Source organism: Neophocaena asiaeorientalis, unplaced genomic scaffold, assembly GCF_003031525.2.
Source record: "Neophocaena asiaeorientalis asiaeorientalis breed wild unplaced genomic scaffold, Neophocaena_asiaeorientalis_V1.1 scaffold329, whole genome shotgun sequence".
NCBI lineage: Eukaryota > Metazoa > Chordata > Mammalia > Artiodactyla > Phocoenidae > Neophocaena > Neophocaena asiaeorientalis.
This window is the reverse complement of record NW_020175082.1, coordinates 275,886-292,828: the sequence shown is the minus strand read 5'-3', so window position 1 is coordinate 292,828 and position 16,943 is coordinate 275,886. Positions and strand designations below refer to the sequence as shown.

General features: G+C 35.2%; 1 protein-coding gene across 4 annotated transcripts in view; it reads right to left on the bottom strand.

Moving 5' to 3' along the window:
- CPNE8 (copine 8) overlaps positions 1-16,943 on the bottom strand; it is a 303,498-nt gene that overhangs the window by 134,379 nt on the left and 152,176 nt on the right. For all 4 annotated transcript variants that reach the window (XM_024764161.1, XM_024764160.1, XM_024764162.1 and 1 more), the window contains 2 exons: positions 16,878-16,941; positions 4,581-4,684 (listed from right to left, as the gene is read on the bottom strand). In XM_024764161.1, the coding sequence (XP_024619929.1) occupies positions 4,581-4,684; positions 16,878-16,941 (168 nt within the window). The remainder of the gene's footprint in view (positions 1-4,580; positions 4,685-16,877; positions 16,942-16,943) is intronic.

Sequence of the window (16,943 nt, the reverse complement as noted above, 5' to 3'; positions counted from 1 at the left end):
GAGCCTTAAACTAGGTTTTCTGATTCAAATTCCAGTATTGTTTCCACCAAATCATTCAATCTCCAGACATCAATCAGGTTCTGGAAATGTTTTTGCCTAAATGCAAATTTATGCAGCAGTTACTGAGCTATAAAATGTTTTAAATAATCTTGGTTAGAACAATACCTAAACACAATCTTCACTAAAATCTTAGTCATCAATTGTTCTAAATTCAAGGGATCCCTCTAATAGTCATTAACATAAGAGTTATTACATAACTACCATAGTGAACATACTGTAACTAAACCTCATAAGAAAATAATCTCATTTTGAAACGGCCTTGAGTCAACTTTCTGCTTCACAGGCAAGAAAGCGTCTCTCTGCATTAAGAGATAAAATAGAAACATAATATAAATGGATAATGTATTCAATTTAATATTTATGGCATTAGTGTCATACTCTTCCTGGTAGTATCCTCACCTATCTAAAGAAAATCATATTACTAAATTGACAGAGCTCAAGAGAATATGTGTGTATATAATGTGGTCAAATGCTCTCAAAGTTGAGTCACCCAGAGCAATGTAGGAAGCACTGGGGGCAAAAGACATTAAAAGAAAGAAAGAGGATAGAAAAGACTCTAAAAGGTTAATCAACAGTAAATGTTCATTGCAGCTCTATTTACAATAACCAGGACATGGAAGCGACCTAAGTGTCCATCAACAGATGAGTGGATAAAGAAGATGTGGCACATATTTACAATGGAATATTACTCAGCCATGAAAAGAAACGAAATTGAGTTATTTGTAGTGAGGTGGATGGACCTAGAGTCTGTCATACAGAGTGAAGTATGTCAGAAAGAGCAAAACAAATACCGTATGCTAACACATCTATATGGAATGTAAGAACAAAAAATGTCGTGAAGAACCTAGGGGTAAGACGGGAATAAAGACATAGAGCTACTAGAGAATGGACTTGAGGATATGGGGAGGGGGAAGGGTAAGCTCTGACAAAGTTAGAGAGTGGCACGGACATATATACACTACCAAACTTAAAACAGATAGCTAGTGGGAAGCAGCCGCATAGCACTGGGAGATCAGCTTGGTGGTTTGTGACCACCTAGAGGGGGATAGGGAGGGTGGGAGGGGGGGAGATGCAAGAGGGGAGATATATGGGAACATATGTATATGTATAACTGATTCACTCTGTTATAAAGCAGAAACTAACACACCATTGTATAGCAATTATACTCCAATAAAGATGTTATAAAAAATAAAATAAAAAAATAAAAGGTTAATCAAAACATCTAAAGCAAAAGGAAGAAAATTAAGGGAGATAAGGGAGAAATAGGCAGGAGAAAAACAGAGGGAATCAAATGAGAATAAGCAAAAGTACACAAAAATGGTTAAGAAAAATTCATAGGGACAAAAGTATGTATATTGTTATCATAAACAGGCATCTGCCAATTTTCATAACACTACATAATCTTAAAGATTTACAAAGGGACTTTCTCTTCTTCTCTTATATCATATTCTAATATATACCAATCTTTGGTATGGTGATAGATATAGATACCTTGCTATATAGGTATGTAGATAGGTAGGTAGAAGATAGATGATAGATGGATGATAGATAGATAGATAGTAGATTAATCGATAGAGAGCTAGATAGAAATAAAGCGACCAATGAACCATCTTCAAACTAACATGCTCAATAATCTACTGACTTCTAGGCCTTTTTGCTTACAGTTAAATCAAAATTTCTGTCATATTCCTAGTATTATCAGCAATAGAAATGAAATACATTGAAACTTCTTCTCTTAATAAAGTGACTCATCTTCTTAGTGAGCTACTTGTAAGTGAGGTAGTCATCTGTCTTCTATTAATCATTCTCATTTGTAAAGCATGAGATGTGATATAGACACCAAAATCTCTCTAGTATTCCAGCACTAGTGTAATTACTGAAAATTCTAACAGGAGTCTGACGTAGCTCTTTCTACTATTCAGGAGTATTGCTATATAAATATAAATGTGTATGTATATATGTATTACACATAGTATTATAAGAAAAATATTTTTATTAAATAACCTGTTAAAATACTTTAAATGAAGCCAATTACCATAAAACAGTTATTCCAAAGGAAAATTATTACATAATTATGAGTACAGGTCAAATTACTAAATAATGTGAAAGCAAGAAAATAAGAATTTGTAATCATATATTATAATGGATTTTCATTAATGCTTACAGTAGAAATTAAGTTTTACTCTTTCTTGTAATATGAGCCTCAACCACTAGGCAACAAGCAATTTCTGAAGTAGCTCCGTGTTCAAATACATCTTAAAAATGAAGATAAAGTCTTTGCAGTTACAAAGACACACATAAAAATTGAGGAGTAAAAGCATTTTTATTCATTCAAAACTCATCAGAACAAAACATATGTATATTAATACATTAATACATATGCCCTAATATATATATTTGGATCTAGCTGGCAAACTATTTTCTGTGTGTATATGCAAGTGGAAAGTTTTCTGAAATGAGATTCACAAAATTTTAGCAATAGTTATTTTTAAATGATTTGAGATTTTTGGATAAGTTGCACTCAATATTTATATTTTACTTAATCAACACGTTAATACCGTTTTTATAAGCATAATAAATTTTGTAATATATCTCTTACAAGGAGCATTAAATGTATGATAGACTGAAATTCTATAATTGTACAACAAATATTTCTAATAAAACTAGTAAGAATAAAATAGAAAATTCAGGAAATAAGTCATTCAAACAGGAGGAAACATAAGAACTTTTTAATTCAAGAAAATTTGAACAATTCTTTAGCTTTTTTCCTAACTGTGAAATGACTGGAAAATATGATTATTTTATCCACTGTCCAATATTTTTCACATGGGTAAATTAGTGCTCAGATACAAATGCTACTCTAACATTTTTACCACCAAAATAGAAAAGAAGCATGCAAAATCCAACCATATGATACCACAACAAAAATAACCAACAGTTGCCCAGTAGCTGCATCAGCAAAATTCATACACTATGTTAAGCTTCATTTTATATTGCTCAGTATAATCACTTTAAATAGCAAACTTTCTATTTTTATGTACCATTTTATACTTATTACATAATATTAACATGTTGTATAATTTCATATATAAGTGAAGCAGGTTACATTTTTTTTAATATTCTATTCCCCTAATTTTAATCTCCAAATGACATTTTCTCTTTAGCTAATATTTTATTATGCACAGTTAAGGAAAACAGAAGAGGAAACATTATACCATAAGATAATAATAATAATAACAGCTAACATAATTCTTATGTTAGGGAAGCTTCTAGATGATTTTTGTGTAGTAACTCATTTGATACTCTCAACAGCCCTGGGAGATAACTATGATCATAGTCCATTTTACAGATGAGGAAACTGAGTGTCATATGAGTTTAAAAACTTGCTTATGGTCCCACAGCTATTAAGTATCAGGGTCACGGTTTACACCTAGGCAGCAGGACCTCATTTAGCTCATAAATTTAACCACTAAACTTTTTCATTACTACTGATAATACAATAAGAATCATAGAAGATAACAATAAAATGTATTTCATGGTAGAGTCATATGTATTATACTCTGTACAATGGAATACTACTCAGACAATAAAAAAGAATGAAAACTTTGCCATTTGCAATAACATGGATGGACTTAGAGGATACTATGCTACGAGAAATAAGTCAGACAGAGAAAGACATATACTGTATGATATTACTTATATGTGGAATCTAAAAACTACAACAAACTAGTGAATATAACAAAAAAGAAGCAGACTCATGGATATAGAGAACAAACTATTGGTTAGCAGTGATGAAAGAGGAGAGAGGAGGAGCAATGTTGGGGTAGGGAAATAAGAGGTAAAAACTATTTTGTATAAAATAAGCTACAAGGATATAGTACAATACAAGGAATGTGGCCAATATTGTAAAATAATTATAAATGAAGTGCAATCTTTAAAACTTGTGAATCACTATATTGTACACCTGTAACTCATATAATATTGTATATTAACTATACTTCAATAAAAAAATAAAATAAATTATAACTCTTAATACATTTTCAAATCACAAAGAAACCAGTCTAATCACAACTGGTAAAATATTCAAATTACTAGAGGGTAATGAAAAATTTTCCTGAATGTTAGATATCATTGAGAAAACCCTGTAGAATAAAAAGCAACCCCAAAACTCCATATTCTTCTCCAAGAAATTGGCTTAAGCATTCAATTCTATAACAAAATACTTTAGTTTCATAATTTTAGATTTCCACAAACATATAAATCATCCATTCTATTAAGGTAATAATATAATTTTAGGAAAAGTAAAGAGGAAATGTTTCTGTGAAGCTGAAAATCATTCATTATAAATATCAAAAAAACATTAAATGCCTATAAAGTTACACATTATTGAGAATAAAAAATCAAATCAATTTTTTGATTACCAAAATATTTAACTGTTTATCAATTTAATATGAATATCTGAGAAAAACTGATAAAGTCATAGTTATAATAGCCTTAAAATTCATAAAAGATAAATCTACCTGCCATCTTCATTACTTCGATAAAATACAAGAAAAGGATCTGATTTTCCAAAGAAGTCCTTCTTGTCCAATTTGTTCGCACAAAATTGCATCAGAACAGCATCCTACAAACAAAATTAATAAAACAGCTCAAAACCTGGGTGAAGGAGAGGGAGAAGATGGCGGAAGAGTAAGACGTGGAGATAACCTTCCTCCCCACAGATACATCAGAAATACATCTACACGTGGACCAACTCCTACAGAACACCCAATGAACGCTGGCAGACCTCCCAAAAGGCAAGAAACTCCCCCACGTACATGGGTAGGGCAAAAGAAAAAAGAATAAACAGGGACAAAAGAGTTTGGTGGAGGGGGGAAGCTTCGGAGCCACGGAGGAGAGCACAGCAACAAGGGTGCGGAGAGAAAAGCGGAGAGATTTCCGCACAGAGGATCGGTGCCGACCAGCACTCACCAGCCCGAGAGGCTTGTCTGCTCACCACTGGGGTGGGTGGGGGCTGGGAGCTGAGGCTCGGGCTTCGGTCAGATGGCAGGGAGAGGACTGGTGGCGGCAACACAGCCTGAAAGGGTTAGTGCACCACGGCTAGCCGGGAGGGAGTCCAGGAAAAAGTCTGGACCTGCCGAAGAGGCAAGAGACTTTTCTTCCCTCTTTGTTTCCTGGCGCAGGAAGACAGGGGATTAAGAGCGCTGCTTAAAGGAGCTCCAGAAATGGGCGCGAGTCATGGCTAACAGCACAGACCCCAGAGACGGGCATGAAATGCTAAGGCCGCTGCTGCTGCCACCAAAAAGCCCGTGTGCAAGCACAGGTCACTTTCCACACCTCCCCTACCCAGAACCTGTGCAGCCCGCCACTGCCAGGGGCCCGTGATCCAGAGAAAACTTCCCCGGGAGAACACATGCACGCCTCAGGCTGGTGCAACGTCATAATGGCCTCTGCCACCGCAGGCTTGCCCCCGCACTCCGTGCCCCTCCCTCCCCCTGGAGCCAGACCCGTGAATCGCTGCTCCTTTAACCCCGTCCTGTCTGAGTGAAGAACAGACGCCCTCCGGTGACCTACACGCAGAGGCGGGGAAAAAATCCAAAGCTGAACCCTGGGAGATGTGTGAACAAAGAAGGGAAAAGGAAATTTCTCCCAGCAGCCTCAGGAGCAACGGATTAAATCTCCACAATCAACTTGATGTGCCCTGCATCTGTGGAACACCTGAATAGACAATGAATCATCCAAAATTGATGAGGTGGACTTTGGGAGCAAAATATATTACTTTTTCCCCTTTTCCTCTTTTTGTGAGTGTGTATGTGTATACTTCTGTGTGAGATTTTGTCTGTATAGCTTTGCTTTCACCATTTGTCCTAGGGTTCTGTCTGTCCTTTTTTTGTTGTTGTTTTTACTTAAAAATTTTTTTTCTTAATAATTATTTTTTATTTTAATAACTTTATTTTATTGTATATTACTTTATTTTATTCTCTTTTTTTCATTCTTTCTAATTTCTCCCTTTTATTCTGAGCTGCGTGGATGAAAGGCTCTTGGTGCTGTACCCAGGAGTCAGTGCTGTGCCTCTGAGGAGGAGGAGCCAACTTCACGACACTGGTCCACAAGAGATCTCCCAACTCCACGTAATATCAAACAGCGAAAGTCTCCCAGAGATGTCCATCTCAACACCAACGCCCAGCTTCACTCAACAACCAGCAAGCTACAGTGCTGCACACCCTATGCCAAACTACCAGCAAGACAGGAACACAATGCCACCAATAAGCAGAAAGGCTGCCGAAAATCATAATAAAGCCACAGACACCCCAAAACACATGGCTAGATGTGGACTGGCCCACCAGAAAGACAAGATCCAGCCTCATCCACCAGAACACAGGCACTAGGCCTCTCCACCAGGAAGCCTACACAACCCACTGAACCAACTTTAGCCACTGGGGACAGACACCAAAAACAACGGGAACTATGAACCTGCAGCCTGCAAAAAGGAGACCCCAAACACAGTATGATAAGCAAAAGGAGAAGACAGAAAAACACACAGCCAATGAAGGAGCAAGATAAAAACCCACCAGACCTAACAAATGAAGAGGAAAGAGGCAATCTACCTGAAAAAGAATTCAGAATAATGCTAGTAAAGATGATCCAAAATCTTGGAAACAGAATGGAGAAAATAAAAGAAACATTTAACAAGGACCTAGAAGAACTAAAGAGGAAACAAGCAATGATGAACAACACAATAAGTGAAATTGATAACAGGCTAGAAGGGATCAAAAGCAGAATAACTGAGGCAAAAGAACGGATAAGAGACATCGAAGATAAAATAATGGAATAACTACTGCAGAGCAGAATTTAAAAAGAGTGAAAAGACCTGAGGACTGTCTCAGAGATCTTAGTTGTAAGAGGGAAGATTATAGCAATACAATCCTACCTTAAAAACAGGAAACATCTGAAATAAACAACTTAACCTTGCACCAAAAGCAATTAGAGAAAGAAGAAAAAAAAAAAAAAACCCAAAGTTAGCAGAAGGAAAGAAACCATAAAGATCAGTTCAGGAATAAATGAAAAAAGAAATGAAGGAAATGATAGCAAAGATCAATAAAACTAAAAGCTGATTCCTTGAGAAGATAAACAAAATTAATAAACCATTAGCCAGACTCATCCAGAAGAAATGGGGGAAGAGTCAAGTGAACAGAATTGGAAATGAAAAAGGAGAAGTAACAACTGACACTGCAGAAATTCAAAAGATCATGAGATTACTACAAGCAACTCTATGCCAATAAAATGGACAAACTGGAAGAAATGAACAATTCTTAGAAATGCACAACCTGCCAATACTGAACCAGGAAGAAAGAGAAAATACGAACAGACTCATCACAAGCACTGAAATTGAAACTGTGATTAAAAATCTTCCAACAAACAAAAGCCCAGGACCAGATGGCTTCACAGGTGAATTCTATCAAACATTTAGAGAAGGGCTATCACCTATCCTTCTCAAACTCTTCCAAAATATAGCAGAGGGAAGAGAACTCCCAAACTCATTCTACGAGGCCACCATAACCCTGATATGAAAACCAGATAAAGTATGAGATTAGAACACTCCCTAACACCATACACAAACATAAGCTCAAAATGGATAAAGACAAAATGTAAGGCCAGACACTATCAAACTCTTAGTGGAAAACATAGGCAGAACACTCTATGACACAAATCACAGTAAGATCCTTTTTTACCCACCTCCTAGAGAAATGGAAATAAAAACAAAAATAAACAAATGGGACCTAATGAAACTTAAAAGATTTTGCACAGCAAAGGAAACCATAAACAAGACCAAAAGACAACCCTCAGAATGGGAGAAAATATTTGCAAATGAAGCAACTGACAAAAGGACTAATATCCAAACTTTACAAGCAGCTCAATAACAAAAAAGCAACCCAATCCAAAAATGGGCAGAAGACCTAAATAGACATTTCTCCAAGGAGCATATACAGAGTGCCAACAAACACATGAAAGAATGCTCAACATCATTAATCATTAGAGAAATGCAAATCAAAACTACATTGAGATATCATCTCACACCAGTCAGAATGGCCATCTTCAAAAAATCTAGAAACAATAAATGCTGGAGAGGGTGTGGAGAAAAGGAACACTTTCACTGCTGTTGGGAATGTAAATTTATACAGCCACTATGGAAAACAGTATGAAGGTTCCTTAAAACACTACAAATAGAACTACCATACGACCCAGTAATCTCAGTACTGGGCATATACCCTGAGAAAACCATAATTCGAAAAGAGTCATGTACCAAAATGTTCATTGCAGCTCTGTTTACAATAGCCAGGACATGGAAGCAACCTAAGTGTCCTTCATCGGATGAATGGATCAAGAAGATGTGGCCCATATATACTATGGAATATTAGTCCACCATAAAAAGAAACGAAATTGAATTATTTGTCATGAGTTGGATGGACCTAGAGTCTGTCATACAGAGTGAAGTAAGTCAGGAAGAGACTTACAGATATATATCTGCTAACAGATATATATGGAATCTAAGGGGGAAAAAAACTACGCAAGAGGGAAGCGATATGGGAATATATGTATATGTATAACTGATTCACTTTGTTGTAAAGCAGAAACTAACACACCATTGTAAAGCAATTATACTCCAATAAAGATGTTAAAAATAATAACAGGTGAAAAATAACTAGAAACTGAAGATTACAAGCAAGTCTTGACAAGAAAACAATTTTTTCCATTTTAATACAAATGGCCAAATGTGGGAGAATTCCAGACAACATAAAATTGTTTTTAAAGGACTATAAGACTAAAAAATTGACTCCTAGAAGTTTTTGTTCTAGTCGCAGAACCATTACTTGTTAAAACCGTTCAACATTTCCTGCCCCAGAAAAGTACTATTAAACTGGTTAATTCTATGTACCCAACATTTTAATACAAGATGTTTATTTGTATCTTCAGTTATTCAGGTGCATAGTTTTAGAAATTTTTTTTTAATTTCTTAAGGAAATATTTACTAAGCATTTACTATGTATCTACCATGTATTAGATGTTGAGATTCATTAGATGATTAGATGAAGCAAAAGACAGATCCAGACTGACAATACAGTTTGCTATCTAAAGGGAAATAAAGGTTCCTTCTTAATTATATAAAAGTGTACCACAATTTCTAAATAACTACATTTCAAAATAACATATTATATATTGCTTGAAGTAAAGTAAAGCACTTTCATTTTCACCTGTAATTTAAATCACTTATTTATATATTATTTTGTCAAACCAATCATTTTTATCAATTTATAGACTCAAGCACTCATAACCTACATGATTTACTTTAAAGGTAAACAAGATGAGGTATCATAAATCAAGGAAGTTAAACATTATTCAGTGATGATAAGCAATATTTAAAGAGTATAAATTATATAGTAATTTATAAATTAAAATCAGTATTTTAGATTTGTTTGGTTTTTTAACTGAAAGGAGATGTTAACAATTTTTGAAGCAGGTGGAGGTTCAAAGTAATTCACATTAAATCAAGAAGTCAGTGTTTTAAATATTACTTAGTGAAAATGTTAATTCACCACTTCATTTTCCAGAGCTCAGAAATACTTATTAAGCATCTTCACATATATTAAAATGCCCTTAGGAGAATGTGGTTTTTCAAGAACATGGGACAAAGACATTGTTCTTTTTTTTTTAAGTGCAAACTTTTTTTATTGTTCTTGCCACAGAAATAAATCACTCCTTTAAGACATTTTTCCAAAGCACCTAAAACAAAACACAAATTACCATAAAACATTCTGATGTACTTAAAATACATAGTAGAATCCTGAAATGTGTATATTTCAAATAAATGCTGACTAAAACTTCAAAGAGACTAAATATTATTTAAACATGAATTTTCATATGATCACTGGTAAATGTAACACCAAATTGTAGTTTTTCAAATTATACTTCATAAGGCTTGCAAAATGAATAACTGACTCAAGAGAAAAAATTTCTTTCAATGAACCAAGTGATATAAACTTGGGGAAAATGTTTTTTGTAATTACTCAGGTTAATAACTTAGGAGAGATTCCACCTCTATCAAACACAAAACAAGTCTAATTTCTGGGGAAAAAACAAGCATTTACTACTTCTAGAAATATACAAGCATCATTACAGTTGGGTTTTTTTTTTTGTTTTTTTTTTTTTAACTCTTATGCTTAATGCCACCCTGAGAGAATTTTAAGACTTTTCTTTAATACTCCACACCAGTGTAACAAACTTCCTATTGAAGAAATCCACTTAAATGTTCAGAGGCATTTCTAACAAGTTCAAATCAAGCTTGTTTCTCCAGTAATTTTTCCCAACTCAATGAGTGACTCATCATCCACCCAAAGTGCTCAAGGAAGTTGTCCTTGACTCTTCCCTTTCCTGACCTTTTATCCAATCCATCATCAAGCTGCATAATTCTATCTCTAAAAAATTTCTCAAATCTTCAATCCAGCTACACAGGCACCATCTTAGTCCAAGCCAACCTCTTCTCTCACCTGGACATGCACATTGGCATTTATTCCTTTTTCCCTCTTCTACCTATCCAATCCATAGATCCACCTTCTTGGACCTATCCAATCGATTCTCCATTCAGCAGAGAGAGTAATGGACTTAAAACATCAAAGAAATTAATCTTGTTCATAACTTAAAATTACTCAAGGCTTTCCCTTGCATTTAGGATAAACACAGAATCTTTAACATTGTCTACAAAAGCCCAACACCAAACAAACTCTGAGCAGCCTTTTCCACCGTTATCTGGCAAAGTTTTAGCTCAATCATTCCCCCACTCCCATCCCCTTGCTAACTAACACACACCAGGCACACTCTTTCCCTCTTTGGGCCCTATAAAAGCTGTGTGCTCTGTTGGAAATCTTACCCTTTGGCTGACAAACCATTACTTGGGTCTAAGCTAAAATGGAATTTTCTCAAAGAGTCCCGGAGTTACCTCCACCCAATATAAATTATGATTCTCCATGGTACTCTCTCATATTTATCACTTAGAACACATCTTGAAATATTTACCTATACAGTCATCTGATTAATGTCTGTCTTTTCCACAAACTACATGTTTTTTAGAGAAAAGGACAAGGGCTGCTTGTTGTTGGTTTTTCTTGCCATTGTATTCCAAGCTTCCTTTCCAGGGACTAGCACGTTATACATTTTGTGAATATTTTTGAATCAATCAATCAGAATGAAAAATATTCTTTGCGGACAATTTCAAGCTACCTTAAAAATACTGAGTGAAGAAACATTTCCAATATGACTTCAAAATTACTTTAACTCTTACTCTAGAATTTGACAAGATATATCACAAAACTTGCATTTGAAATAAACTGTGGTTGAGATAATTAGGATTACCACACTGAAAATACACATTTGTATAAATTTATAATTTAGCCATTTCTCAAATATGACCCATTTTTAATTCTGCAAAGTAACCATCTGGAGGAGATAATACTGTTGTCTATTAAGTGTGCATAGCCTTATGTCTAAGAAAGCAATGTACATACCTTAATTTAAAAATACTCAACTGCTAAAAATGCTAACTGTCATTTGAGCCTTCAGTGAGTCACAATCTTCTTGTTGGTGGAGAGTCTTGCCTCGATGTTGACGGCTGCTGACTGATCAGGGTGGTGGTTGTTGAAGGTTGGGGTGGCTGTAGCGATTTCTTAAAATAAGACAATGAAATTTGCCCCATCATTTGCCTTGCCCTTTCAGGATTGATTTCTCTGTAGCATGCAATGCTGTTTGATAGCATTTAACCCATAGTTAGAACTTCTTTCAAAATCAGAGTCGACCCACTCAAACCCTGCTGTGGCTTTGTCAACTAAGCTTATGTAATACTCTAAATCCTTTGTTGTCCTTTCAACAATCTTCACAACATCTTCACCAGTAGATTCCATCTCAAGAAACCACTTTCATTACTCATCCATAAGATGCAACCCGTCATCCGTTTAAGTCTTATCATGAGATTGCAGCAATTCAGTCACATCTTCAGGCTCCACTTACTCTTCTAATTCTATTGCCATTTCCACAACATCAGCAGTTACTTCCTCCACTGGAGTCTTAAACCCCTCAAAGTCATCCATCTGTGAGGTTTGGAATCAACTTCTTCCAAACTCCTGTTAATGTCGATATTTGGGCTTCTCCCCACGAATGTTCTTAACGTCATCTAGAACGGTGAATCCTTTCCAGAAGGTTTTCAATTGACGTTGCCCAGATCCATCAGAGAAATCACTATCTGTGGCAGCTGTGGCTTTAGGAAATGTATTATTTCTTAAATAACAAACTTGAAAGTTGAATTTACTCCTTGAGCCTCAGGTTGAAGAATGAGTGTTGTGTTAGCAAGCATGAAAGCAACATCAATCTTGTACATCTCCATCAGAGCTCTTGTGTGACCAGGTGCATTGTCAATGAGCAATAATATTTTTGTTTTTGTTTTGTTTTGTGTTTTTAACTTATTTTTGTATTGGAGTATAATTGCTTTGCAATGTTGTGTTAGTTTCTGCTGTACAATAAAGTGAATCAACTATATGTATACCTATATCCTGTCATTCTTGGACCTCCCTCCCATGCCCCACCCCCATCCCACCCATCTAGGTCGTCACAGAGCACTGAGCTGAGCTTCCTGTGCTTTACAGCATGTTCTCTCTAGCTATCTATTTTACACATGGTAGTGCATATATGTCAATCCTAGTCTCCCAATTGGTCCCATCCTCCCCTTCCCCCCATGTCCACATGTCTGTTCTCTACATCTATGTCTCTGTTCCTGCCCTGCAAATAGGTTCAGCTGTACCATTTTTCTAGATTCCACATATATGTGTTAATATATGATATTTGGGGTTTTTTTCTGGCTTACTTCACTCTGTATGACAGACTCTAGGTCCATCTATGTCTCTACAAATGACCTGATTTAATTCCTTTTTATGGCCGAGTAATATTCCATTGTATATATGTGCTGCATCTTCTTTACCCATTCATCTGTTGTTGGACATTTAGGTTGTTTCCATGTCCTGGCTATTGTAAATAGTGCTGCAGTGAACACTGGGGTAGATGTCTCTATTTGAATTATGGTTTTCTCAGAGTATATGCCCAGTAGTGGGATTGCTGGGTCATATGGTAGTTCTATTTTTAATTTTCTAAGGAACCTCCTTACTGTTCTTCACAGTGGCTGTATCAATTTACATTCTCACCAACAGTGCAGGAGGGTTCCCTTTTCTCCACACCCTCTCCAGCATTTATTACTTCTAGATTTTTTGATGATGGCCATTCTGACCAGTGTAATACCTCATTGTAGTTTTGATTTGCATTTCCCTAATAATAATCAGTGATGAGCATCTTTTCATGTTCCTCTTGGCCATCTGTATGTCTTCTTTGGTGAAATGTCTATTTAGGTCTTCCGCCTAATTTTTAATTGGGTTGTTTGTTCTTTTGATATTGAGCTCCACGAGCTGTTTGTATATTTTGGAGATTAATCCTTTGTCTGTTGCTTTGTTTGTAAATATTTTCTCCCACTCTGAGGGTTGCCTTTTCATCTTGTTTATGGTTTCCTTTTCTGTGCAAAAGCTTTTAAGTTTAATTAGGTCCCATTTGTTTTTGTTTTTATTTTCATTACTCTAGGAGGTGGGTCAAAAAAGATCTCGCTGTGGTTTATGTCAAAGAGTGATTTTCCTCTAAGTGTTTTATAGTGTCTGGTCTTACATTTAGGTCTTTAATCCATTTTGAGTTTATTTTTGTGTATGCTGTTAGGTAGTGTTCTCATTTCATTCTTTTACATGTAGCTGTCCACTTTTCCCAGCACTGCTTATTAAAGAGGCTGTCTTTTCTCCATTGTATGTTCTTGCCTCCTTTGTCATAAATTAGGTGACCATATGTGTGTGGGCTTATCTCTGGGCTTTCTATCCTGTACCATTGATCTATATTTCTGTTACTGTGCCAGTACCATACAGTCTTGTTTACTGTAGCTTTGTAGTAATATTTTGAAAGGAATCATTTTTCTCTGAGCAGTAGGTCTCACCAGTGGGCTTAAAATATTCAGTAAACCATGCTGTAAACATGTGATATAATCCAGGCTTTGTTGTTCCATTTATACAGCACAGGCAGAGCAAATTTAACATAATTCTCAGCGGCCCAAGGATTTTCTAAATGGTAAATAAACATTGGCTTCACCTTAAAGTCACTAGCTGCAAGCAAAGAGAGTCTGCCTGCCCTTTGAAACTTTGAAGCAAGGCTCTGATTTCTCCTCTCTAGCCATGAAAGTCCTAGATTGTGTCTCCTTCCAATATAAGGCTATTTCATGTACATTGAAAACCTGTTATTTAGTGCAGTGACCTTCACTAATTATCTTAGTTGGCACATCTGGATAACTTGCTGCAACTTCTCTCTATATAAGCACCTGCTGATTCACCTGTACTACTTTTATGTTATGGACAGAGTTTCTTTCCTTAAACCTAATGAACCAACCTCTGCTAGCTTTGAACTTTTCTTCTGAAGCTTCCTCACCTCTCTTAGCCTTCATAGGATTTAAGAGAGCTAGGGCCCTCCTCTGGATTAGGCTTTGGCTTAAGGGAATGTTGTGGCTGGTTTGATCTTCTATCCCGACCATTACAACTTTCTCCGTATCAGCAATAAGGATGTTTTGCTTTCTTATCATATGTGTGTCCACTGGAGTAGAATGTGAAATTTTCTTCAAGAACTTTTCCTTTGCCTTCACAACCTTGACTAACTGTTTGGCCCAAGAGGCCTAGCTTTCAGCCTATCTCAGCTTGGCTTTCCACATGCCTTTCTCAGTAAGCTTAATCGTTTCTAGCTTTTGATTTAAAGTGAGAGATGTGTGAATATTCCTTTCACTTAAATGCTTAGAGGCCATTATAGAGATATTAATTGGCCTAATTTCTATATTGCTGCATTTCAGAGGATAAGGACGTCTGAGCAGAGGGAAAGAGACAGGGGAATGGCTAGTTGGTGCAACAGTCAGCACACACACATTTATTAATTTTGTAGTGCCCAAACACAATTGCAATAGTAACATGAAAGATCACTGATCACAGATCACCATAACAAATGTAATAATCATGAAAAAATTTGATAGTGTACAAAAATTAGCAAAATGTGACACAGAGACTAGAAGTGAGCAATGCTGTTGGAAAAATGGTGCTGATAGGCTTCTTCACCAGAGGGCTGCCACAGGCCTTCAATTTGTAAAACATGCAATATATGTGAAGCACAATAAAATGAGGTATGCCTGTATAAAGACTTTTAGCTGTTGACAAATGCAGAAATTAAAGCTCCAAAAAATTTCACTCAGCTGAATAGTGAAAGAGATAATACTGAAATTTAGGTGTCCTGATTCCAAAGTTTATGCTCAAGCTAACAAATGGTAATGTGTTTTCAAGAAAATAAGTGTCAATTTGTATAATGTCAAATTGAAATAAAATTACTTCTTTCCAAATTCTAAGTGATAATGCATGATATTTTTAAAGTACCATAAAATGCACATTTAAAAGGCATTGTCTGAAGTTAACTATGATCATTGCTTTGAACACACTCGTCTCTTCTACTATACTAGCATAATAATATTATTTCAATGATTATTTTAATGATGTTGATTATCAGTGTCTGTAGCTAAGAATCAGAATGTACGATACATAAGTGAAGTTAGATCAAGATTCTAAACAATTTAAAAATATTAGATATATAATTTCTAAGTGTGAGAAATATGTAAATAATATTAATACTATTAATAAGTAATATTAAAAGATAATGCCAGATGTTTTTAAAACTTTATTAGTATAAAGAATAATGAAAATGCCTCTGGATCACTAAGTAACATATTCTACTTCATTTGCATGGAAGCTTTATAATTTTCTTGTTCCTCCAGGCAAAACAACAGAATTGAAAGCAGAAGATGTTTAAGATGCAGCCTGGCAATACTCAATCTATGACCTTGATACCTTGGTTCTATTTTGAATTAGAACTCATAATAATTTCTTCATTAGCATATGTATACAAAATAATCTTAATATCAAGATTTTGACAGAATAGCATGTTAATGTCACAATAAAGAACATGCATCTTACTGACCTTGAACTTCTTTTTCTCTTTCCTCCCTCATTATACAAACACAGATTACCATATACATATACAAATTCAGAGACGAGAAGTATGAAAGATGATTAGATCACCAAATCACAACTAAAAATAGCAGTTTTCTAAGATTAATGAATATGCACTCTATGTCACTATACTCTTAGCTGGAGTGGTAGCTGGTTATTTCTACAAATGCGAGCTTCCCAAGCTAAGAAAACATGAGACCATATATGAATATTGAATTTATTCAATTAGAAATACAGAAAAACAAGTATGTTACGCAAAATGGTTACAGTCAAGTGACTAGAAATATTCCTTCAGGATCACACATAAAATCTTCAAATTTTTGCAAGAACTGAATTGGTTGATACAATTGACAATTCCTTATATTAATGCCCCCCCAAATGACATTACCATTAGGTTTTATTTTAATAATTTCTATTCATTAAAAAGACTGTTAAAATAACTGATTATCCTATTTGGACGATAGAATGTAGTCTCTCTGGTTAAAGTACTAAGTATCTAAAATGATAGCTTATGAATTTAGAATTATATAATATAGTTTTAATTATCTTTTGCTAAAACTACTCAAGAAAAATCATTTAAGTATAGTTTGAGAATTATCATTTCAAAGAAGTATTGGAAATACTTTTTCATTCAAAGAAATATTTACTTACTCTGCAACAGTTTAATTCCTCTGCTGTAAGGATGATTGTACCACATTTCTTCCCTGGAATTCCTCT